A 23,830-nucleotide genomic window follows, 5' to 3' on the forward strand; every position below is an offset into this window, starting at 1 on the left:
AATATGCTAAGAAGCCAGGAACTGAGCCCTGGGGAGAGCAGAGGAAGTTAGGAGGAGATTAATCCAATTGGAGGGATGAGCCCCCCCCTTGCTCCCGCTCCCCAGGCAGCAGGCTGGCTTTGCAATGAGACTTTCAAGGATACACCCCTGATGGGGCTCCTGGTATCCGAGCCAAACTCAGCAACTCATGAAGACGTCTCAGAGCTGACGCACATGTTTCTGGGCGAAGTGCTGGCTGACCGGGGGTGGAGCTCACAGTAATGGGTGCCCGTGGTGTGCCAAGTCTTTGACGTGTGCGACTGCTCCCAACCATCACCATTTTTACCCATTTTAAGAAGAGGGTGAGTGTAGAGAGGTCCTATCTGGTTGTATAGTGGAGCCAGGATTTAGACCGTTCCTGAGTCCAGAGCCAGCCTCATTCCCCTCTCCCCTGGTGCCTCCCACAGGGATCCCCACCACCGTGTTTTCCTCCATCCGAATTCCCCAATCCACCGAGCGCAGAAGAGGCAAGTAGCTAAGCAGCTTTCAGATGGGTGTGTGGGACTCACAGGTGCTCTCTTTGGGCGCTTTTGGTAGCAAGGACCAGAGACTCACTGGGTCACTTCACGTAATGGGGTCATACGGTAAGGACACCTGGGAGGACTTTGGAAGACTGGGGCTCATAATACACGTGGGCCTTGCAGAGCCTGGAAGGGGAAGTTCTTTCAGAATCCCAGGCAGTTCTGGGGGCTTCAGGACTGGGGTTCATGTCTTCACTCTAGTGTCTCATGTCCAGCACGGCTTGTTAATTCCACTGTCCCTGCCTCTTTTTGCTTCTGCTGCTTCTCAGCTCTCTGCATATTCCCCCAGCTCAGCTTCCTGAGAGGGTCTGGGTGATCCTGCTACATCATTCTAGTGGTTTGGACCGAACTCCTGAGCCAGACCCATCCATCGCTCATGGCCTTACACATGGGAAAGGAAGTGCCCATGGACTGTGAGCATGGCATACATGTTGACTAGCTAATGCCAGTCTCATCACACCTGATGTCAAAGATAAGCAAAGCTGGGTGCTAAAGTGGTCAGGACAGATCTTAATCCGTAATATACTATATGTAGTGGGGCAATGAGGTCAAGGGGAATTGAGTTCAACTTTGATTCGTACAGAGGTGACTGGGCATTTTCATGGGAGAGTGAGGGAGTGAGGGGTGAGTGGGGACTCAGTGGAGTCAGGGACGTGAAAAATTACTAAAAGCAGGAGGGGGTTGGTCCCTGAGAAACCCATCTGGGTTGCTAACTGGGACTGATTTAAGTTAAGCCCCTCCCCTCCCACAGAGGCTGGGAGACAGGGCGCTGACTTCAGATGGTGGCTGGAACAAACAGTAAATTCCTTTAGCAGCCTTGAGGGTTCTCAGGCAGGCACTTTAAGGGGGGGCTAGGGTCATCCTAGGGATGCAGCTTGGAGCTGTTAGAAACTGTGGGTTTGGTCAAGGAGAGGGTCTTTGTCACTGATCCCTTCAAGCACCCTGGGAAGTGAGTGTGACAGGTGAAGAAAGGAGGAAAAGAGGGTGTCCTAGTGCCTCTAAGGCTTAAGAAGAACGCTGGCAGCGTGCCCTGCCTGGCCCCTGCCAGTGCCCTCCTCCTGGCTCACCGCCCTCCTGCCTACCCCACACTGCCCACCCCAGATCCCCTCTGGTGGCACTTAGCCGGGGCAGTTTGGAATTGCCTTGTAGCATTTTTGTGTCCAGAGAAGAAGCAGGTTCCAACCCTCTGTGTCCCCATGACTGGGTCAATCCATGTTTAGAAATCAACCAGTAACAGGGAGTCTAGAATGATCTACAGAAAAGCAGCACAAATAGATACAACCCGGGGTCAGGGCCCCCCGTCACGGTCTTCATTCTGGTGTGGTGGGCTCAGTGGGTAGACACTGCACCCATTCTGAACAGCCAGGCACCTAGAACCAGAGAGATACAGGAACCATGCGGTACTCAGCTGGGGATTCTGACCGGATCCCCTGACAAAGTCACGTATCCATCCACCCATCTGCCCTTCATCCCACCTAGTCATCAGATATTGACTTAGCTTTTTCAGCCAGCCAAGCATCATGTTAAGTATTGAGGGTACTGAAAATGCCAATGCCAGTGAAGGAGCAGTGGTCTAGAAAGAGAGGGGTCTGGCATCCCAGCTCTGAACATCAGTTTCCTCATCTCTAGATGAGGGGTTTGGACTGGGAAGTCCCTGAGGTCTCTACCAGCTCTGACATTCTGTGGTTTTATCCATTTTAGGCTGTTAGTTCACTGGAGTGCCTCAAGGGTAGACAATACTTATTTGTCCTTGCATCCTCAGCACCTAGTACAATTCTGGAATATCGTAGGGATTCCATAAGTGCACCTGGATGGATAAGTAAATGAGTAACTGAAAAAAGAAATACATACGTTGTATAGAGAATTAACAAAGGTAATGCATATTCAGTCCCCCACGTCTGTGCACAGGAAGTACAATCACATTGGATGTCAATGGAATGTTATCACTTCTCTCGAAAGCTAAGACAGGTTTATCCTTTCCCCAGCTGGAAACAGCGACATCTTCATTTTCATCTACAAACTCAGCAGTAGCTGTGCTTCACGAGGGTATTCCTGCCATCTTGGAACTCCCAGAAGACTTAGGAGAAGCCAAATTGTTTCTGTGCATTTAGGGTAGAAGTATTACTATTCAAGGGTTAAAGTCATTTGTTTTTAAGGGGACTCCTCCATCCAAAGACATCTTGCATCAAAGTCGTGAAGCCGACTTAGTGGACCCCAGCCCAGAGGTCCCATGAAGAATGAAGGACTCAGGGGATTCTCTGGTAGTCCAGTGGTTAGGACTTGGTGCTTTCACTGCTGTGGCCCAGGTTCAATCCCTGGTCAGGGAACTAAGATCCCACAAGCCACGCAACGTGACCAAAAAAAAAAAGAATGAAGGACTTGGAGAGAAAGGAAGATATGGATGGAGAACTGGTTCTAATGTGAAGTCTCAAGTTCAGTCCCAGCTCTTCTACTGCTAACTGTGGGATGACCTTAGGCAAACACAGCACCTCTCTGGGCCTCTGTTCCCTTGTGTATCACATGAAGAGTTTGGGTTATGATGGTCTCCAAGTCTCTGCCAGCTGGGAAATTCTAGGCTTCTCCATCATTTGTGATGGTTAGAAAAGCCCAGGGACTTCCCTGGCGGTCCAGTGATTAAGACTCTGTGCTTCCACCGCAGTGGGCATGGGTTCAATCCCTGGTCAGGGAACTACGAAGATCCCGCATGCCACGCGGTGCAGCAAAAAAGGAAAAAGAAAAGCCTAAAGACTGTGAGGATTACCTAAAAGTAGCCCTACGCACCAAATGATGGTGACATCTGTAGCCTACAACTGCGTGTGAGGAAGTTGTTGCTAGAGATATCTCCAGAAAATGCAAAGCTCCTTCACCCAGACACAATGTCTTGTTCTTCTCCACCATCTGGCCTCTTCTGTGCCTCAGCCCCACCCTCTTTACTGAGGGGCCGGGTCAGAACTGGAGCAGACCTGCGATCCTGCTGCAGGAGGGTGGATGAGGGCCTCATGGTCGGTCCCAGGAGTGGCCTGGGTAATGGGCAGGGTCAGCAGAGCAGGTCAGGGAATGAGGAGGTGGCTTCTGGGGTCTGGCCCTACAGCTAGGCAGGAAGCTCCGAGCAGGGATTAGAGCCACTGATGCTCTGGGAAACCTGTTGGTGAGGTGACTGAACCCTCTGATCTGGGAGAGAGCAAGGAGGCTACCCAGCTGGAAAGGACCAGTCTCCTGCCCTGAGTTCCATGCATCAGCTTCCTCCTCTGTTAGTTACAGTGATGCTGCTCGTCGAGGCTTTGGTGGAAGGGACTCCTCTCTGCCTCTCTGTATAAAAAGGGAGAACCTCTGACCCCAAATCTGGGGCAGCAGGGAAAAAAGAACATCGGGGAGTCCCTGCTATAGGAGGTATGAGGAAAAACTCGTGCCCAGGACTTAGTGGGCTAGGACTTGGGACAAGCTATCAAGTCAGGAAACCCTCCACTCATCCTCCAGGTGTTCGGTGGGGAACAGCGTTTGGTGTTTCCCTTCAGCTTGGGTCTCCCAGACCAGAGATGGAACGCGGGCAGGGCTCTTCCTGCAGAGAGCAGGGTGTGGGCCAGCCTGGCAGTCGCTACTGTCCTCTCCACTTACAGACCGTAGGCACGTGTCCAGGTAGATTCCAGTCTGCAGAGTAGGGACCCCAGAGCAAGAGAAAGAGTTTGATATTCTCTTCACTCAGGGGATTCCCTTTACGAATCAAACTCAGATATCCACATGAGCTTTGCTTGGCGGACTGGGTTCTGTGGAGTTGTGGGTCCACATTTTGCTCGGGAAGGATTTCCCAGGGCTCACCGAGCTGGGAGGTTAAGAAGAAAGTAAAGAGGCCTGTCGGTCAAGGGCAGCTATTAGGGGAAGTCACATGCAGTTGTGACAGCCTAAGGTCCTCTGCCTCCCACCTGGGCCATCCCCTCTGACTACTGGCCTAGGAGTGCCTGGGCTTTGTACAATCAAAACCCCTGCCTTCCATCTTCCTCTACTGTCATGTGCAAAGAGAGGCATCTTCTTGACCCCAAATAGACCCACACACTCCCTGGGGAGCACTCTGGGGGGGTGTCTACGGAATAAGCTCCCTGGACTTACAAGAAGTGTAAGGGGGTGGGGGGCTCGTACCAGGCTGAGGCAGCCTCCCAGACACCACATCTGATTATGTCGGGCTGACACAGCTGTGGGGTAAGAGCGTTTCCCATAGGTGGTTGGTTGCTTGGTGGGAAAGCTTTGCTCTAGGGCAGAAACTGCTGGGAAAAAGCAAAGTTTACACCCTCTGCCCGCAGAAACCCAAACCTCTTAGCAAGTCATGACATTCTCCTCAGCTGGAGATGGGGCCAGTGTTGCCATCACTGGGTGATTCCGCAAGTGCATTCCAGGAGGTGGCATTATGGCTGAGCCTGGGAAAGGCTGTCTCCAGGCCCCCCTGTAGCTTTCCAGGGCAAAGCAGGCTAGAGATTCTGTTCCTAGGACAGCCCCTTAAACTGTCTGATTCCCTGAATTGGGGCAGTTTGCATCATAATCAGGTCAGCTCTCAGCCACGGCTTTCCTAAGGAAGGTATCCACAGGGATGGGCTTTTGTTAAGGGGAAGAAAGGATTTAAAAATTACAGCTTCGTGCCATGTTCTGTAAGATGGAGCTAGACCAAGATGTGCCTCATTGATTCTTCTGGGGCACGCAGCATCTGCCGACCCCGTGGGCAGGGAACTGTGCTCAGCCTCCATCCAGGGAGAAGCCCTGGATCGGGGGGAACCTGGGAACACGTGAAAAGGAACAGGCTCCAGTGCTTGATGAGCCAACCCTGGGGTCTGGGTGTGCGGGGCGCGGGGGGCACACGTAGCCACAGGACTGATGGGGGCCATGACCTAGCTTGATGTGTGGGGAGCATGGGGCATAGACCAGGACTGACGCTGTGTCCCGTAATTATGGTTACCATATGTTTCCAATTTTTGGAAGTTGATCTGTTTCCAAATATTCTTTTGCCACTTGCATATACACTGAAGCCTCCTGGGAATTCTAATATTTCAGCATCCAAGTGCCGCTCTCCAGATTTCCCTCAGCACTCACTATAACCACATGACAGACCACAGCCTTATTTTCTCATTTGGAATGTATGGTCATTGCACCAATAACTTGAATTCTGGGTCCAGGATCCAGGACTGTCCCACCGAAAGAAGCCATCAGTGAGGGGACTGAGTAGAAGGGGCTGTGCTGTAATAAAGAGGGTGTTGGAAACACTAGTAGCCCTGATGCTGACTCTCCTCAGGCTCCCACCAAAGCCGTTGGCTCTGGGGAGCTGTGTCCACTAGACAGGACTTGCCCACTGGGGTATATACCATCTGAGTGCATTCATTCGTGCATGCCTTCGTTTAGCCCAGCTTGGGCGTCTTGATATACCAGGCACTGTATCAGGCCACATGACCTGTCTTCAGAATGCTTACAGCGTCCCAAAAGAGTAAACAGGAAATTATTACATGGAGTGATAAGTATGTCCACAGAAGGGGCTGTAGCCAGGTATGGGGGAACCACAGAAGGCTTTCTGAGAGATGTGACATTCAAGCTGAGATTTAAAGGACATGAAAATCTTAGGCCAGAGTACAGACATGGGTTTTTCTGAGATAGGGGGTGGGGGAAGGTCCATGTTCTCCCTCTGCTCATTCAGGTCGACACTCAAGGCCTTCCTTGTCTCCCCGTCCAAGATGATGCCCCCCCCACGATCCATTCCCTTCCTTGCCTCCCCATCCAAGATGGTGACTCTACCATGATCCATTCCCTTCCTTGTCTCCCCATCCAGGATGGAGCCCCCGCCACGATCCATTCCCTTCCTTGCCTCCCCATCCAAGATGGTGACTCTACCATGATCCATTCCCTTCCTTGTCTCCCCATCCAGGATGGAGCCCCCGCCACGATCCATTCCCTTCCTTGCCTCCCCATCCAAGATGGTGACTCTACCATGATCCATTCCCTTCCTTGTCTCCCCATCCAAGATGGTGCCCCCCCCACGATCCATTCCCTTCCTTGTCTCCCCGTCCAAGATGGCGCCCCCTCCACGTTCCATTCCCTTCCTGTGCTTCTCTTCCCATCTGTGCATCACTATGTGGCCATAGTTATATTTTTATTTGTTTCCTAGCTTTATCGCTAGACTCTCCCACTACAATATCAGTCCACGAGGGCAGAGACTTTGTTCATGGATGTCTCCATAGCTCCTAGAACAGGACAAAGCCCCTAATAGATGATCACTTTTTTGGCAAAACAAAGAAGTGAACAGAGTGAGTTCAGGCTGGCCAGAGTGGAGACATTAAGGGGGAAGCTCTGAACATCAGCCCTGTTTGCCCACACTCCACCCAGCCTCTTCCTGTTATTTTGACCCTGAACTCTGCTTGGCCTGCTCTGGGACACACGGCATCCTCCTGCCCCTTCTCCCTCTACTGATGACCCCACACGGGGGCTGCTGTTGGAGGCCTCCTGGCCTGGCGTGGCCCACTGCCACCGTGACAGTGTGGTGACAGAGGTGAGGCAGGCCTGGGAGAAATCAAGGCTGACATCTCAGCCTCGGCCAACCCACCAGGGCCAACCCCTGTCCCGGGGCCAGGCCTCCTTTGCTGCTGCTGGCTCCAGGTTAGCTTGTCATGACTGCTCCCAGGGGAGCGTCCCTGTCTCAGACCTGGCCTCTGCATCCTGCTTCTCTCTGTGTTTTCTGTCTCCAGGATTCCTACACTCTCTTGCTTATCCTCAGCCTTTTCTGATAACCTGGCTAGAGCTTGTAAACCCACGTGGGGAGACTAGTCAGGGATGAAGGATGCAAACCCATGTGGGGAGAATAGTCAGGGATGAAGGATGCCTAGAAAATGGAATTAAACTTTTCCAGGAGCCTTTCCATGCCATCACACCGTACTCTTGCAGCATCTTGGGAGGGGTGTGGTCTCCTGGGGACTTCTGTGGTTCCCCTGTGCAGAATATTCTGGGGTTTTCCTAGCCTGGGCAACTCAAAACAGACACGCAGCCAGTTCTAATTCCTCTCCTTTCCCATGTGACACAGATACGGGGTTTATCAATTCCGCCACCTCCTCCAGGATCCTATAAAGGTCTTTGCCAGGACTTCCCTAGTGGTGCAGTGGTTAAGAATCCACCTGCCAATGCAGGGGACACGGGTTCGAGCCCTGGTCCGAGAAAGTCCCACATGCTGCGGAGCAACTAAGCTCATATGCCGCAACTCCTGAGCCTGTGCTCTAGAGCCCACAAGCCACAATTACTGAAGCCCGGGTGCGTAGAGCCCGTGCGCCGCAACAAGAGAAGCCCCTGCTCACTGCAACTAGAGAAAGCCCGCATGCAGCAACAAAGACCCAACACAGCCAAAAATAAATAAATAAATAAATAAATTTATTTTTTTTAAAAAAAAAGGTCTTTGCCAAGTCATAGTCATTAGAAGAGGGAATCCCCTAGCCCAGCCAGTCAAGAAAAGAAAGACAAAAACATAGTCCAAGGGTGCAGTACTTATTGGGAGCAGAACTTGACTGGTTTGCTATTTTCTTTCTTTTTTTTTTTTTTTAAGATAAGGACTTTTAAAAATTAATTAATTAATTTATTTTTGGCTGCGTTGGGTCTTTGTTGCTGCACGCAGGCTTTCTCTAGTTGCAGCAAGAGGGGGCTACTCTTCATTGCGGCGCACGGGCTTCTCATTACAGTGGCTTGTCTTTGTTGCGGAGCACAGGCTCTAGGCACGCGGGCTTCAGTAGTTGTGGCATGCAGATTCGGTAGTCGTGGCTCATGGGCTCTAGAGCACAGGCTCAGTAGCTCCTGCCATTGGGATCTTCCTGGACCAGGGATTGAACCCACGTCCCCTGCATTGGCAGGCGGATTCTTAACCACTGCGCCACCAGGGAAGTCCAGGTTTGCTATTTTCGCTGGCAGTTCATGGAAGGGTTTTCCTGCATCGTATCACACACCTGTCCCTGTGTCACAGCACAGTTGTACCCGTCTCCACCCCACACGTCCAGACGGCTTCTGGCTGCAAAAGTGGCAACACTCCAATATCTTGTCAAGCTCAGGTCCCTGAGGGGCGAAGATACCTGCCCCCCACCCCAACTCATGGCATGGCAGACAGGTTGGCGAAAGGACCTTAGATGACACATCGGTAGACCCAAGCTGCCATCCCAGCTCTGGCACTAACGGTGTGTATCTCCCTGATGCTGTAAGTCTCCAGCCAAACCCTGGCTTTGAGATGATCCAAAGGCTTTTTTCAGCTGCTCCCCTTGGAGAAGTAACGCCTTGCTTTGTAATGCAAAAGAATGAATCTTCACTCTTTCATCCATGTAGCAGACGTTTACTGTACATTTCCAGCAGCCAAGCTCTGTGCTGAACAGAGTTTATAGATGAATGTGACAGGGCTTCAGCCATCAGAGATGGGGATCGGGGGTTGCAAACTAGGACTTGCTTATTTCCTACTACGTTCCAGGCACCGTGCTTAGAGCCTTAACACAGGTCATTTCACTTAGTCTGCAAAACAGCCCTATGCGTTGTCCCCATGTCACAGTTGGGGCAATGCCCTCAGAGAGTCTAGAACACTTTCTTAAGGTCGTTCAGGTAGAAAGAAGAGTCTTGTATGTGCCAGGCGCCGTTCTAAGCTCTTTACACCTATTGCTGTATTTCACTGATTCTGTGACACACATTTTAACATCTCTGAAATCTGGAAGCCTGTAGCAATATGTATAGCCTGCCACTGTAACTGGCAAAGCTTCTTCCTTCTTAGTAGCATGTAAAATAGTGATGGGCCTTACACAACAGCGACTTTTAAGATTTGATGAATTACTGTCCCCCACTTAACAGGTAGTAAGGGACAGAGCCAGAATTCACACCCAGGTCTGTCTGGCTTCAAACACTTTCGTGCTGACAGCCTAGTGGGAAGGTGGACACAGATGACAGCACAGAGACAACACAACACTCAGCACAGTGTCTCAGCCCTGTGCTGAGACACAGGGGGACCTCTCCACCTACTAAAGCACACAGCAGGGCCACCTGTTCACAAAGCCTTGACCATCCCTTGATTTCCTCTGTTCCCCTTCACCATCCGCTCCGGCAGGCCTGACTGCTGGTCACCAGGTGTCAAAAGGTAGAGAGGAATCCAACAATTCTGCTCCTTGGTATTTACCCAAATGAGTTGAAAACTTATGTCTACACAGAAATCTGCACAGGAATGTTTGTAACAGCTTTATTCATAATTCCTTCCAAGAGGTCCTTCAGTGGGTGAATGGATAACTAAACTGTGGTACATCCAGACAATGGAATATTATTCAGTGCTAGAAAGAAATGGCGCTATCAAGCCAATGAAAGACATGGAGGAACCTTAAATGCATATGACTAAGTGAAAGAGGCCAATCTGAAAAGACTACATACCGTATGATTCCAAGTATATGACATTCTGGGAAGGGCAAAACTATGGAGACAGGAGAAAGATCAGTGGTCGCCAGGGGTTCGGAGGTGGGGTGGCAGGTGAATAGGTGGAACACAGGGGATTTTTAGGGCAGTGAAACCGCCCTGTAGGACACTGTAATGATGGAGACATGTCATTAGACATTTGCCCAAAGCATAGAATGGACAACACCAAGAGTGAAGCCTAGTGTAAACTGTTGACTCTGGGTGATCATGCCGTGTCATTGTGGGTTCACAGATTACCGCCGTGGTAGAGGTGTTGATAGTGGCAAAGGGGGCTGTGCATGGGGGGGTGGGGGGATAGGAGGTTTATGGGAAATATTTGTACCTCCTTCTCAATTTTACTATTAAAAAAAATAAAGTCTATTTTAAAAAAAAAGGTGGAGAGAAGACGGGCAGGGGTGATAATGGGCAGGGGTGACACCACGGTTTCTTCTGGCTGCCGGCTCCACCTCAGCTGTAGCCCCAGCTCCCCTCTCCTATGCCGGGTGGTGGCGGGGAGTCGGGGGGGGTCCCCAGGCGGGGCCCCACTATGTCCAGCTCGGGTAGTGACCCGTGACCCTGCGCTGCTCCCGGCAGGTGGCATGGAGGCCCTGATGGTCCGGCTGGTGAATGGCTCGGGCCCACACCAGGGCCGCGTGGAGGTGTATCATGAGCGGCGCTGGGGCACCGTGTGCGATGACGGCTGGGACAAGAAGGACGGAGACGTGGTGTGCCGCATGCTGGGCTTCCCCAACGCCGAGGACGTGCACCGGACGGCTCAGTTCGGACAAGGTAGGGCACCTGGAGGAGGAGAACGTGGGGCGAGGGTCCCGGAGGCCTAGGCCTGCCCTCCTGTCCAGCATCCCCTTGACAGAAGTCCTGCCAGTGTCAGCCGGGCTCTGCCTGGGTCCTTCCCGCCATGACCACGGGATGCTCACGGCCCCCAAGCGAGCTGGTCTGTCTTCAGACAGTTCTGCTTATTCGAACATTCTTCCTTCCCTTGAATTGACTCCCTTGCTTTTCTGGTCTCCTACTGGCCCCCGTTTTCAGCCCTGCATCTCAGGGCTCTTATCTAATCCCATGCCCATTTGTCCCGATTACATTTTTGTTACTATTTAGTGCTTAGATAGCACTGTCTGTGTGCCAGGCTCGGTTCTAAACATGTTAAAAATATTCACTCACGTAATCCTTACCACACTAGGAAGCAGGTACAGCTATCATCCCTATATTCCATATGCAGAAACGGTGGCACAGAGAGGCTAGATAACTTGTCCAAGGTCACACAGCTAGCAAATGGCAGAGCCCAGGTTCAGACCCAAGCAGGTAGCTCGGGAGTCCGTTCTCTTATCCACTCTGCTGGCTGTCCCTGCTCCTCTTTGAGTCTTTTCTTCTTCAGATGAAGATCTCCAAACACTTCATCTCATCCTCAGGGGAAAAGATTTTGGCAGTCTTCACCATTTTGGTTGCTTTCCTTTGACAGGCTTAGACGGTACAGGAGAGTTTGAGGGAGAGGTGCAGACCCTTCCTGGGCAGACGGCTGATTTGAACCATCTGTCCCTTTCCGATTGCAAAGAGGTTGGCTCTACCCCAGCTCCAGTCTCTATCCACAGCACTGTGTCTTCCCCTCAGGCTAGTTCTCTGTATTAGTCTGCTCAGCTGCTGTAACAAATACCACAGACTATAGGACTTAAACTGCAGACATTTATTTTCTCACAGTTCTAGAGGCTGGAAGTCCAAGGTCAAGGTGTTGGCAGGTCTGGTTTCTCCCGAGGCCTCTCTCCTTGGCTTGTACAGGGACACCTTCCCCCTGTGTCCTCACACGATCATCCCTCTGTGTGGGTCTGTGTCTCTTCCTCTTAGAAGGACACCAGTCATATTGGATTAGGGCCCCTCTAATGACCTCATTTATCCTTAATCACCTTTTTAAAGGCCCTAGGTCCAAAGACAAGCACATTCTGAGGTCCTGGGGGTTAGGACTTCCACATAGGAATTTTGGGGGGACACAATTCAGCCCATAACAATTCAGCTACGCACACAGAACACCACACATGCACACTCAAACATAACTACTCACCGTCACAAATGCTTTGCCCTTCATCGGACCTCGAACTCAGAGAAACCTGTGTTGACTTACAACTAAAACAATGGTCCCACCTGCTTGAAGACAGTGCTCCCTGCACCTGTATAACAATGTGCTACGCCCGCCTGTGTGATCTCGTTGCCCCTCCACCCTGCATCTTGGTGTCCCAGCTCTAACTTAAAGGGCCTTGCAGACTCTGTGATGTGCCTTCCAGCTTGGGCCCCTGGAACGTGCAATACTTCTGCTCAGCTGTCACGAGGACCTGCATTCTGGCAGGTGTGGGGAGGGATTTGGACTGACCCACTCACACTCAGTTGCCAGGTCCCCTGGTGACCTGTGGAGGGACCGCTGGCCCCGCTACGGAGGCTACTTGTGTCATGGAGCGTTTGCTGTCTTACCTGAGACCATGGGGGCCCAGCCCACTGTGCTAAATGGTAAAGGGCCTCGTGGTGAGAGGAGGGGCATCCTTTTCAGATGGGGACATAGAGCCGGGTCACATGCCAACTGGCCACGGAACCCTCCACTCCCCACGGCTGCCTTTCTTCTCGCGCCCACTTTGGAGTGCCACAATCCTGGCTCAGAACCTTGTCCCTTAGACCTCAGTCACTGTTGCAGACTGAATGTTTGTGTCACCTGCCCCCCCAGATTCATAGGTTGGAATATTCAGCCCCAATGTGATGGTATCAGAAGGTGGGGCCTTTGGGGGGTGATCAGGTCATGAGCAGAGCCCTCATAATGGGACTGGTGCCCTTATAAAAGGGACCTCAGAGAGCTCCCTCCTGCTTCCGTGAGGACGTACAGTAGCCTACAAGCCGGAAGAGGGCCCTCCCCTAGAGCCGGAACACGCAGGCACCCTGGTCTTGGACTTGCAGCCCCCAGAACAGTGAGAAATAAATGTGTGTTGCTTAGAAGCCACCCAGTCCGAGCAGACAAGACAATCACACTCACTGAAGTGACTCCTGTGAAATGTGTTGTGACAGCTGGCGGAGAGATTGACCCCAGCGTCCTGGCCTCTCGACTTCAAGGCCAGCGCGTGGGGAGTTCAAAGGGTCCAGCTCCACGGAGGGCAGCCCACTCGGGGAGAGCGCTTCCCTCCCATCTAAAGCTCTGTGCTGGGTCTCAGCCTGTTTTCTTCAAGGAAAACTGCCATTTCTGTTTGCATGAGGAACAGAAACAGTGGGAACGGTCCTCGTTTTCCTTTTTTGGCTCCAGTGAGGGCTTCTCCCTAATAAGTGGAAGTAAACCTTTGGAGGGGAAAAATCATAAACTCTTTCAATGAAACCACATTAGGTCATTTGAATGTCATGGGCAGGGTTAGCCTAAAACTCTTTCATCCTGCCTTGATTTTTGTATTGTATGGTGTGAAGGGAAGCTCTACAATTGCCACCGGGTTTTTTTTTTTTTGGCCGCATTGCACGGCTTGTGGGATCTTAGTTCCCCGACCAGGGATCGAACCCGGGTCCACGGCAGCGAAAGTGCCGAGTCCTAACCACTGGACTGCTAGGGAATTCCCACCACTCAAGTCTTTAAACCAGTCAGTGGGAAGCCAGGCTCGCTTCCACATCAGCATCAAATTTGCACCGTACTTTCCCATCATCATCCAATAACTTAGGTCACGTGATATTCGAGACCTGGACAGGTAGGCAGGCCAGGTGTCACTCATGGCTGCACAGAGGGAAATGGGGGCTGGGGAAGGGATGGGGCTTGCCTGGCACCCATCCTCCTAGCCCGGCTGCAGCTTCTGGCTCTTTCCATGGGCAGGCACTAGGCTCAGCACCGGGGTACAGAGTTGAGTCAACCTAGTCTCTGACCTCAGCACATTCAGTTTAGAGGGGGAGGCAGACATGTTCACAGATTCTAACCTGTTGGAAGGGCTATGCTGCCCTAGCAGCTGGGGGCAGAGGGAGGGGAAGCCCGCCTCTCCTGGCAGCTGGGCGGGGTTTGCATCAGGTCCCAACGGCCCTCTGACCACAGCCTCGTGTCATGCAGGTGCCCCGATTCCCAATCCCAGTCTGCTCGCCCTCAGCCTCACGGAGTCTCCCAAGCCCCCGGCCCCGCTCTCCATCCACGCTTGCTTCTCTTCCGGCTGTGCTTCCTGCCCTGCCAGCCAGGACTGCAGACTCGTCCCTTCTCGCACCCTCACCCACTCCCGTGTCCCTTATCTGCTGGGTCCCTGAGTCTTAACAGATGCTACCAGTGTCAACGTCTCTGGTCCCTTGACTCTGTCCCCTCCTCTCTGTTCCCCCTGCTCTTGCCTTAGGAGCTCGGGCTGGGTAGAGCAGTGGCTAGGAGCTCAGTCTCTGGGTCAAAGCCAACCTAGCATCCCATATGTGCCACTTACTAGCTGGTGACCTGGAGCAGATTTCTCAACCTCTCCAGGCTTCAGTCCCTCCGCTTTCGCAGGATGATTGCAAACTCGAAGTGAGATCACATACGGGGAGCAGTTAGCACAGTGCAGGCCCTGCGGTGCACATTTATTTGCTGCTTGTTGGGTGGAGATGGGGGCGTCCTCCATGAGCTGCTTCCCACGCTGCTGCCCCCGTCCCCCTCCTGGCTGCCAGGGATCTTTCTAAAATGCGCTCCTGCCTCTGTCACTCCCCTGCCCGATGCTCAGTGGGTCTTTCCTGCTCTCAGGATCAAATCTGGTTTCCTTAGCTTAGTGCCCAAGGCCAGTCCTCACACGCCTCCCGCCTCTGGCGGCGCATCCCTTAGCTGCGTGCGCCCACGTGGAGCCTCTGAGCTCACACAGCTGTTTCCCGGCTCCGTATCCCCTCACGTGCTGTTCCTTGGGTCTGGAATGCCTTTCCCTCCTCTTCACCTAGCTAATTCCTCCTCAGCTTTTGAAGTCAGCTCAATGCTCACCTCCGGAGGGGAGCTTTGCCGCTCCACCCCAGCCCGTGATGTAGATACCCCCTCTGCTCCCATGGCATCTTCTGCGCGTACCTCTCACACGCTCCTGATGGCTGAGCTATGTGGGAACACCTTGAGGCCAGAGCTCCAAAACCCAGGACTGTGCCTGGGATGTGATAGGTACTGGATAAATGTGGGAGGGAGGAAGGAGGGACAGGAGGAGGGGGCGAGGGAAGAAGGAAGGAAGGAACTTCTGTGCCTGCCAAACCTGCGTCCTCCCCAGAGCCATAGAAGGAACTGCCGCACCCTGGCAATGCTCTCTGTGGTCTGGCACCATAAAAGTTTTCCTGGACGGGGCTCAATAATTGAATTATCAGTTTCCCTGGGAAAAAAGCAAGGAAAGACCCAAATGAGAATGACTCGGAGATTTTTTTTTTTTTAATTTTAAATTGGTCCAAGAGCTGTTGGAGAGGGAATGAGTGCAGATCAGGAAGATGGAGGGTGATGGCTGGAGCAAGGGTCCAGGAGGAGACGGAGGGCGTGAGACCACCATAGCACTGCTGGGAAATTAGTCCTGAGCCCGCCAAGAAAATCTTTCTTTGAGACAGACAAAAGGAGCTGAGGAGGGGTACAAATGCATACAGATTTGTAGGTGGGAGTGGGTGGACAGAATTGGGAGTGTTCTCTTTTAATTATATGATTAGCATTGTTTTGCCCTTTTTTTCTAAAATAAAATTCAAATACTGGGAGGTGGCTTAGTGCAAGGGTCAGCAAACATTAAAGGGCCAGGGAGTAAATATTTTGGGCTTCTGGGCCAGATGGTCGCTCTCACAACTACTCAGCTCTGTAGTTGTAGCATAAAAGCAACTACAGACAAAATGTAATCAGACTGGGGGCAGGGAGGCTCTGTGTTCCAATAAAACTTTATTTACAAAAGCAGGCAGCAGGTCAAATTGGGTTTGCAGCCTCCTGGTTTAGTGATCTGTGCTGTGTGCCGTGTATGTGGTTCTATAAGGAACGGGGACTGGACTGGCAGGACGTCAGTGGCCTGGGTCATGATCTCATTCCTTTAACAGTCGTGGGACAGGTCACTTAACCTTTCTGGAGCCTTAGTTTTCCTACCTCTTAAATATCTGTTTGATAGCCATCCTGCCTGTCCCTGTGTGAGGCTCAGATGGCAGCCTGTAGGAATCAGTGTAACTCATTCTGATCTCAGAGAGACAGCAGTGAGTGGTGGCTTGAAGCAGGATCTTAGTTCCCTGCCTAGGAACTGAACCTGGGTAGCCTGGATGAAAACCAGGAATCCTAGCCGCTGGACCACCAGGGGCCAGAGGCTAGAAGCTAAGTGGCCCTGGCTCTTGCCCCCATTTGAAAGCCAGAATGTTTCAAGGAGGCAAAAACTAAAAGCACGTACAAAGTTTATTATTAGAGACACAGCACAACAAGTGGGAGAGCACACAGAGAAATGGTTTGTTTGTCAGAGACTGAAGCAAGGCAGAAATACACACCTGGAGAGAAAGGGTGTAGGCGTCTTCTAATGAGCGCAGTAAAGAGGTGATCTAAATCATTTATTTAGGACAGTCCTTCCGGGTCTTTGTTTACCTTTGGCCAATTTCTTGTTTCTTATTCCACGCCTGACCTGTCCTAGGACTCTCCCCAACATGCGTGCTAACTTTTTGCTAAGATGGATCCCACTGCAGAGGCCTATGGGGGTCTTGGCATCACTTATTATGGGGTGGCACCCCCTCCTTTTTGACCCCCCCAAGGAGTCTTAATGTGCCTGTGCAGTCAGGGAGTTTTTCTTAACCTCAGGAGTAGTCATCTTATCTCTTTACTTCAGCAGAGCTCAGTTTTTGCCACTAACTTTGTCCTTGGAGTGTCTGGGGAAGAACAAAGCTTCAATTTTACTGCCCTTGACAAACAGCAGCTGTCCAGGCCAGGGGCCCATCTACTTCCTACCTCAATTCCTTCTATTAATATTACTCAAACATGCAGCAGCTCAAATGTTTGTCCCATGAAGCAGAGATTTTTTTGTTTTGTTTTTATACAATTTTGAAAGGTTGCTTTCCCTTTCCAGTTATAACCAAATATTGGCTATACTCCCCATGTTATATATTGGGCTGGCCAAAAAATTCGTTCAGTTTTAAGTAAAAATGAAAGACATTTTTCATGTTCACGAAGGACTTTATTGAACAACGGTTTCACTAGCCGAACGAACTTTTTGGCCAACCCAGTAATACATCCTTCAGCTTATCTTACAGCCAATAGTTTGCACCTCCCTGTTCCCCACCCCTGTATTGCCCCTCCCCTCCCCCTGGTAACGACTAATTTGTTCTCTATATCTGTGAGTCTGCTTCTTTCTCGTTATAGTCACTAGTTTGCTGTAGTTTTTAGATTCCACTTACAAGTGATATAATACAGTGTTTGTCTGTCTCTGTCTGACTTATTTCGCTTAGAATAATGCCCTCCAAGTTCATCAGTGTTGCTGCAAATGGCAACATTTCGTTCTTTTTTATAGCTGAGTAGTATTCCATTGTATATATATACCACAGCTTCTTAATCTATCCATCTGTGATGCACACTTAGGTTGCTTCTGTATCTTGGCAATTGTAAGTAATGCTGCTATGAACATTGGGGTGCATGTATCTTTCAAATTAGTGTTTTTGGTTTCAATCAGTGGCATTGCTGGGTCATATAGTAGTTCTATTTTTAGTTTTTTGAGAAATCTCCATACTGTTCTCCACAGTGACTACACCCGTTTACATTCCCACCGACAGTGTTTTTCTTTAATCATTTTTTGTTCATTGGTGTAGTCCCTACACCAAGAATAGTGCTGAGCATGGAGTAGACTCTTAAATACTTGTTGGGGCTTCCCTGGGGGCGCAGTGGTTGAGAGTCCGCCTGCCAGTGCAGGGGACGCAGGTTCATGCCCCAGTCTGGGAGGATCCCACATGCCGCGGAGCTGCTGGGCCCGTGAGCCATGGCCTCTGAGCCTGCGCGTCCGGAGCCTGTGCTCCGCAACGGGAGAGGCCACAACAGTGAGAGGCCCGCGTACCGCAAAAAACAAAACAAAACAAAAAAATACTTGTTGAATGAATGAATGAATAAGGATAGAATAAAATCTCCACTTACGCATGCCAACAATATCACCTTCCAACAGCTCTAAGTGTCAGAAGACCTGGCCTCTCGTCCCAGTTTTTCCCCCTCAAGGTAAAAACCTCACCCTGTTGTTTAATTTTTCTGACTGTACAGTGAGGAGCAGAGTAGCCCCTTTTCCGCTTACCTGATGGGGCATCTTATGGAGCTCCCAGAAAGCCTGCGGAGGAGCAGACCTAATCTAGAGCAGGGCTTTTCAGACCTGAATGCATGCCTGGATCTAGGAGATCTTGTTAAGATGCAGACTCTGATTCGGGTCCGGGTGGGCCCGAGACTCTGTGTTGCTAACAACCTCCCAGGTGATACTGATCTCCTGGTCCTTGGGCCACACGTTGAGTATCAGGTGTCAGCTCTAAAGCTAAAAGGATGATTGGTACCTGGAGTCATGACAGTGCTAGCTCCTCTGACATGGCAAGGAGCAGAAACGGTCTTCGGGTTCATAGGCCCTTCAGCGATGTCCCAGGAACTGTAGATACTCACTGCTGCTGAGTTAACAACGCTTTTCTCATTTTATTAGCTCTTCCGTGACTGGATGTTAGCCAGAGCTCCCTAGCCAAACACCAGCTAGAGTTTGGGGTCTTGTGATCCTGTGTATGCATTTGGGCTCGTAACCTTGGGGCCTGTTCTGTATTTGTCGGTCTCCTTCATTTGCTCCTTTATTTGTTTTGGATGTGACTAATCCCACAGAGCTCTTGGGCCTGTAGCCCAAGGAAGGGTAATTTGTAAACTGATGTGTTTTCCAGGAGACATTTAATCTGAGAATTTTTGCTCGGCTTCAGAGGGCTTATTGTGTAAGAGGCACGCTGTATCCGGCTAGGGAAGAGGCTCTGATGAAGAAATAACATCCAAAAAGACAGCAGAAGGAGCCCTCTCCTCCCAGCTCTGTTCCTGAATTCACTGCTTGGTATTCCCATGACAACAGATGCTGAACATCTCGGCATAAAAAATATGTCCAAACCACTTAGTTCATGCGGTCGATTTCGTGGGCAGCAAAATGGTTTAGGTGCTCCCTTGATGCTCTTTGTAAAGGGATTTCCCACGCAATCCAAGGGTGAGTGACAGTTTTAAGGGTTTTAAGAATTAGTCCTGACAATTCCTCTAAAAGGAGAGGTTGTCTGGCTGCTGAGAGTTGGGACAGGGAGAAAACGGGGGTAGGGTCAGGGTACAGTACTAATCGCTGAGCTACCTTTTGTATAGGGTTTTGGTGCATCTGAAAGCCCTTTAAAATACAGGAACTGGGGATTCCCTGGTGGTCCAGGGGTTAGGACTCTGTGCTCTCACTGCCGAGGGCCCGGGTTCAATCCCTGGTCGGGGAACTAAGATCCCACAAGCCATATGGTGTGGCCAAAAATAAGAAAAATATTCTCTTGGGACGTCCCCGGTGGTCCAGTGGTTAAGACCCCGCCCTTCCAATGCAGGGGATGCAGGTTCCATCCCTGGTTGGGGAACTCAGATCCCACATGCCATGCAGTGTGGCCCAAAAAACACAAAAAACAAAATACAGGAATGCATGTTACCTCGTTGAACTTGCCCAGGTTGACACAGTCAGTAATGTTGGAACCCAGTTTATGACCTTTGACCCCATGATTTTTGGTTCCGGCTCAGAGACCTAACAAGTCAGGGTGCTGGAGTGACCAACCATCCCGGTTTACCCAGAACCTACCCAGCTTTAGCACGAAATGTCTCATATCTCGGGAATCCCTTCCCAGTTTTACAACTGAAATGGTCTTCCTAGATGGGAATGAGACTTGAATTGAGATTTATTCTACTTATTGTAAAGCCCTATTTCTGCTGTACCTATTTCTGCTTCTCAAACTTCAATGCAGAACCACTTGCTTCAAAGGTAGATTTGGATTCAGTAGGTCTTGGGTGGAGCCTGAGGTTCTGCAGTTTTGACAAGCTCTGGGGAATGCTGATGCCACTGGTCCGGGACCACGCTGTGTGTAGCGAAGCTCTAAGCTACTGCTTCCACGGGAGAGGGGAGCCCTAAAGCTCAGGCATCCTTCCAGAGGGCTCCCAAGTGAGCTCCCGCCATTGGAGACCTTCCTTGGCCATCAGCCCAGGGAGCCCACCTGAACCATGGGTGATGGCCCTGCCCGTTCATCAGCGGGGTCTCTAGGTGACTTCTCCCCTCTCCACTGACCCCTCTGACCCCAGACAAGCCCTCTCCATTCCCTTGGAGCCTCACCCAGCTGCCCTATTCCCTTGACATTCAGTAAGGGACCTCAGTGCCAAGTTTATGTCTCTTGAGACTCAGGTACAATCTTGGGAAAGCCAGCTAAAGGCTCCCCTGCATGGGCATCTTCAGACCAGTAGCTTGGTCCCCTTAAGAGCTGAGTGAACAGACAGGCAAAACTCAGCTACATTGTCGTAGGGACCTTGTATTTTGGGAACTTGACCTAATTACTTGTGGTTAGGGATGCTTCTGCCTGTCATTACATAGATGTCTGGTTATAATGTTAAATTCTGGGATCCCCTGTCATTCCGAGTACCAATGTTTTGAGCTCATAGAAAGAGACCGTCTGCTTTAAATTTCAAAAGATTGAAGGTAATGTTGGTACTGGCATACTTGAGATACTTATGGGGCACTGGATCTGTCCAACCCAGCGTCTGTCTAACATTGTCCTTCTGATTAGGCCCCGTCTGAATATTCATCGACAAATGCCACAAGATATCGTATCTCAAAAGCTATGAAGTGTCTCATATAAAGCATGGCCTGGGAGGCAGCAAGACTTGGGCTTGAGTTCAGACTCTGCCACTTACAAGCTGAGCAACCTTGCACCAGTTGCCATCTGAACCTCAGTTTTCCCATCTAGGAAAAGGGTTTATTCATGGCTATCTCACAGCACCACGGTGAGAATGGATGAAGATCGTATGTGTAAGATGCTGACACATAGGGGCTACTCAGTAAATACCACCGTCTCCACTGTCAATTATTCTTATTCTGCCCTCAAGAAACTGAGCTAGAAAAGAAGTATTTGGTCTTGGTGGAATGGAGAAGGCAGATGGGAACCACTAGATTTGAGAACTGACAGCAGAGCTTGGGACAGCCGGGTCAAGGACAGACAGCAGTGTTCCTGTCTGTTCTGCCCTCCTGCATCTCCGCTAAGAAATCGTGTTGACTTGTCTCCACAGGCACAGGGAGGATTTGGATGGATGATGTCGCCTGCAAGGGCACGGAGGAGAGCATCTTCCGCTGCAGCTTCTCCAAATGGGGGGTGACAAACTGCGGACACGCTGAGGATGCTGGAGTGACATGCAAGAGACACTGACAGTGGGCACAGCCCAAGGTCCGGACCCAGCTGCCAAGCCTCCTTCCTGCATTCCTGGGGTGGGGACATTGCTCGGGGCTCCCCTGACCCATGCCTCCCCGCCCAGCACCCCCAGACCCCCGGATTCCCATCCCAGGACCCATGGTGGCCTGTCATCCTCCTCTCCTTGGACATCTTTTCCAAAGCACAACTCTGGGATCTACTGCCTGTCTCTCCCTTCCACCAGGGTTCCTGCATGGAGCCCTGGTCAACTGGATCGCCGTTTTGCCAAGTCTTCTAAAACACCGTGCATCAGGCCTCCGTATCCATGCTCTCTGTGGTCTATGAGTTACAGATAAATGTTGGCCACAAATGCATCCGTGAAGATGGGAGGGAGGCATCCCAGATCGTTTACTCTGCAGATCGTTCCCAAACCTCAGGCCAAGAGTTTTGACCAGCCAGAGACAATACTGAGTGATTCATTTTCCCCCTTTACTCTGCCTCTGCACAGCGTTTGTTAGTTGGGGGAGCTGACATAGAGGAGAGGCCAGCTGTAGGAGCCAGAGGGAAATGCAAGTCTCCTGCAGGAACCAGTCTGGATTCAGAGAAGAGGAGTGAAAGGAACATTTATTGAGTGACTGCCACGCGTGCTATTACATAGTATCTTGGGTGCTAAATTCGTTTATCACTTTGCAGCATTCCTATAAGTCACGTTAGTGTGGGTACCACGTCACCGCCAGGTAGCATTCAACTGACCCCTTCACCTGACCTATTAGTCAGATCGAGAATGACTGAGACCACTGTTGCTACCTGAACTTTCCTGCGTCTTGGCCAGGCTCGAGCAAGAAGCTTGGGTGCAGGACGGGTGTGACTAGAAGGTTACATACTCCAAACCCCACAGGGTGTGAGTTCAAGGTCAGACAGGACTGGCTCCCAGGGCACCCATCTACACAGGAGGAAAGCTGATTTGGAGGGGGACATGGGGGCTGTCTGGGTTAAACCAAGATCAGCCCTCAGTTATCTGGCAGTCAGGGTTGAAGCTATGTCGCCTGTGTCTCGGAGCTCTTTGGAGGTGATGGTATGGAACCTTCCAGGCCTCTTTGGGTGTCATCCTGTGGTCAGGAGAACACATGTCCTGATGGAGCCTGTAAGAGTGAAAGGAGGGGACTTCCCTGGTGGCGCAGTGGTTAAGACTCTGTGCTCCCAATGCAGGGGGCCCGGGTTCGATCCCTGGTCAGGGAACTAGATCCCACATGCATGCCGCAACTAAGGAGCCCACGTGCCGCCACTAAGGAGCCGGCGAGCCGCAACTAAGGAGGCCGCGAGCCTCAGCTAAGGAGCCCGCCTGCCTCAACTGAGACCCACTGCAACCAAATAAATAAATATTAAAAGAAAAAAAAAAGATTGAAAGGAAATGAGGATTCCCTACAATCTCTGGGGGAAGAAGAGGCCGTGGGCCTTTGCAAGTCCTCAATCTGCACCCCTTTCCTAGTGATGGGGAGATCATATTCTGCTTTTGACACGAGGAGGAGGTCAGACTGGGCCATATATGTGTTCTAGGCCTGGGGACCTACATGGTAGCAAGTGAGCACAGACCCTCCTCCCTTGAGGGAGACACAAACTCAGTCAGGCCTCAGATACACAATCACCTGTCCTATCTGGTGAGCACCGCTTGCCTGGGGAAGGTGACAGCTGGGACCCCCTGGGTGTAAGACCAGCAAAGTTCCTGGCTGACAACTGAACCAATATGTGCTATTGGTTGTTCTTTGCGAACCATATGCTTGTTATTCATTAATGTCCCAACAATCAGAGACTCTCCTTCTGACTAATTGCTATGTTTACATAACACGCATGTACTCATGCATCTTTTCCCAGAGCCAATATATGTATGCATATATGAACACAGCACTCTTTACTATAAATAGCTCAGCACACCACAAATTTTGCATTAAAAAAGAAAATACTCAAGGTGGAAAGATGTCACGTTGAACGATGTAAATTCCCAAGTCCGTTCTGGCAAAGAATCCAGTTATCTTACCAACGCAGACCCACATAACTTTCTTACTTGGTCTTTTCATTCGGGAAAATACAAGTCTTGCTTTACATCAAAGAAAAACGATGGTGATAAGTGTCTGAACCTTAAAATAAAAGTCTACTAGTTTACATTCCTACTTAAGAGGACATGGAAATAAAATAACCATGGACCCGTATTTCAGGGACTAAAGGAAATTAGGCCAGGCCTAAAATACATCAGACCTTTTATAAGAAAGAATTTCAATAAAGCTAAAAACATGTTGCTAACAAGCTTCCCCTCATATTCTTTCTCATGAAAACCCGGTGAGCGTGGGGAGGACGGGTGAAAATTGGATCGTCTGATAATTTTTCAGCGGGAATTGGTGGAATGGGTGGCTTATGAGAAGCTGTCTTAATACTTCCAGAGGTCAGTAACCACAGTCTAGACCAAGAACATGGTGGCACATGGTGTCTTAAGCCCTATTCGGTAACCTAAGGAA

The 23,830-nt window shown here is 50.7% G+C and overlaps 1 protein-coding gene across 1 annotated transcript in view; it reads left to right on the top strand.

The window, feature by feature from the left end:
* SCARA5 (scavenger receptor class A member 5) overlaps window positions 1-23,621 on the top strand; it is a 118,219-nt gene extending 94,598 nt beyond the window's left edge. The window contains exons 8-9 of the mRNA XM_004270700.3: window positions 10,578-10,772; window positions 21,202-23,621. Coding sequence (XP_004270748.1) covers window positions 10,578-10,772; window positions 21,202-21,338 — 332 coding nt within the window. The 3' untranslated portion in view covers window positions 21,339-23,621. The remainder of the gene's footprint in view (window positions 1-10,577; window positions 10,773-21,201) is intronic.
* Window positions 23,622-23,830: the final 209 nt, after the last annotated feature.

The sequence above is a fragment of the Orcinus orca genome, chromosome 6, assembly GCF_937001465.1.
Source record: "Orcinus orca chromosome 6, mOrcOrc1.1, whole genome shotgun sequence".
In the NCBI taxonomy this organism is placed as follows: domain Eukaryota; kingdom Metazoa; phylum Chordata; class Mammalia; order Artiodactyla; family Delphinidae; genus Orcinus; species Orcinus orca.